Here is a 683-nt window from a genome sequence, read left to right as displayed (position 1 = left end):
TTTTTTTTTTCGTTTTTTTCTTTTTTTTTTTTATTTTTTTTTTTTATTTTGGGAGATTGGGCGAGGGATGATTCTCGTCTAAATAGCGCATTACGGGGAGAATACATGTTTTCCGATTGAGCGGGCGAATGGTAGTTCTTCGCGCGTGCAGATCGACAGAGACATAGACGGCCAAGAGTATCTCGGTCCCGAGGCTTCCTGCTAGCGACAGACACAGACCCGACACACAGAGAGACAGACCGACAGAGACCGATCCGAGCCCGACGCGACGATTTAGTATGGTGCGAACCGGCGCGACGGCGATGGCCCTCGTAATCCCGGTCTGGTAACCAAAATGAATCTACGTCAGTTATACGAGATCGACAAAAAAGATATCGGGAAAAAACCACACGAGCTAAGAGAGGAGCAACTTGTGAGATACAAAAAAGGGCGGATAGGTAAGTAGACAAGGGTGGTACGTTGTATCATGAAAAAAGAAACAAATCGTACTATCTACGTACTAACAAAGAGAACGATTTATACGGTATATTTTAAGAGGTATGGGAAAAAATAGTTTACTCATAGGAGAAACTTGGTGTGGAAACACCGCAGAGTACGTTCTTCCTCGTTATTCTCGCTAATTATTCTCGGCAACGTGTACTAGTAGCATATATACATATACATATACATATACATATATATAT

General features: G+C 42.3%; 1 protein-coding gene across 6 annotated transcripts in view; it reads right to left on the bottom strand.

Annotated features, from left to right (window-relative positions):
• lark (RNA-binding protein lark) overlaps nt 1-683 on the bottom strand; it is a 12,657-nt gene that overhangs the window by 4,227 nt on the left and 7,747 nt on the right. For 5 of the 6 annotated variants that reach the window (XR_001890787.1, XM_017911715.1, XM_017911714.1 and 2 more), the window contains one exon: nt 8-322. The exons of the other annotated variant lie outside the window; for it this stretch is intronic. Coding sequence is in view for 4 of the 5 variants with exons in the window: in XM_017911715.1 (XP_017767204.1) it covers nt 274-322 (49 nt within the window). In the remaining variant the exon portion in view is untranslated. Of the gene's footprint in view, nt 1-7; nt 323-683 lie in introns of those variants that run through there. 6 annotated transcript variants of the gene reach the window in all.

Source organism: Eufriesea mexicana, unplaced genomic scaffold, assembly GCF_001483705.2.
Source record: "Eufriesea mexicana isolate 0111107269 unplaced genomic scaffold, ASM148370v2 scaffold305, whole genome shotgun sequence".
NCBI lineage: Eukaryota > Metazoa > Arthropoda > Insecta > Hymenoptera > Apidae > Eufriesea > Eufriesea mexicana.
This window is presented reverse-complemented; position numbering and strand designations above follow the sequence as displayed.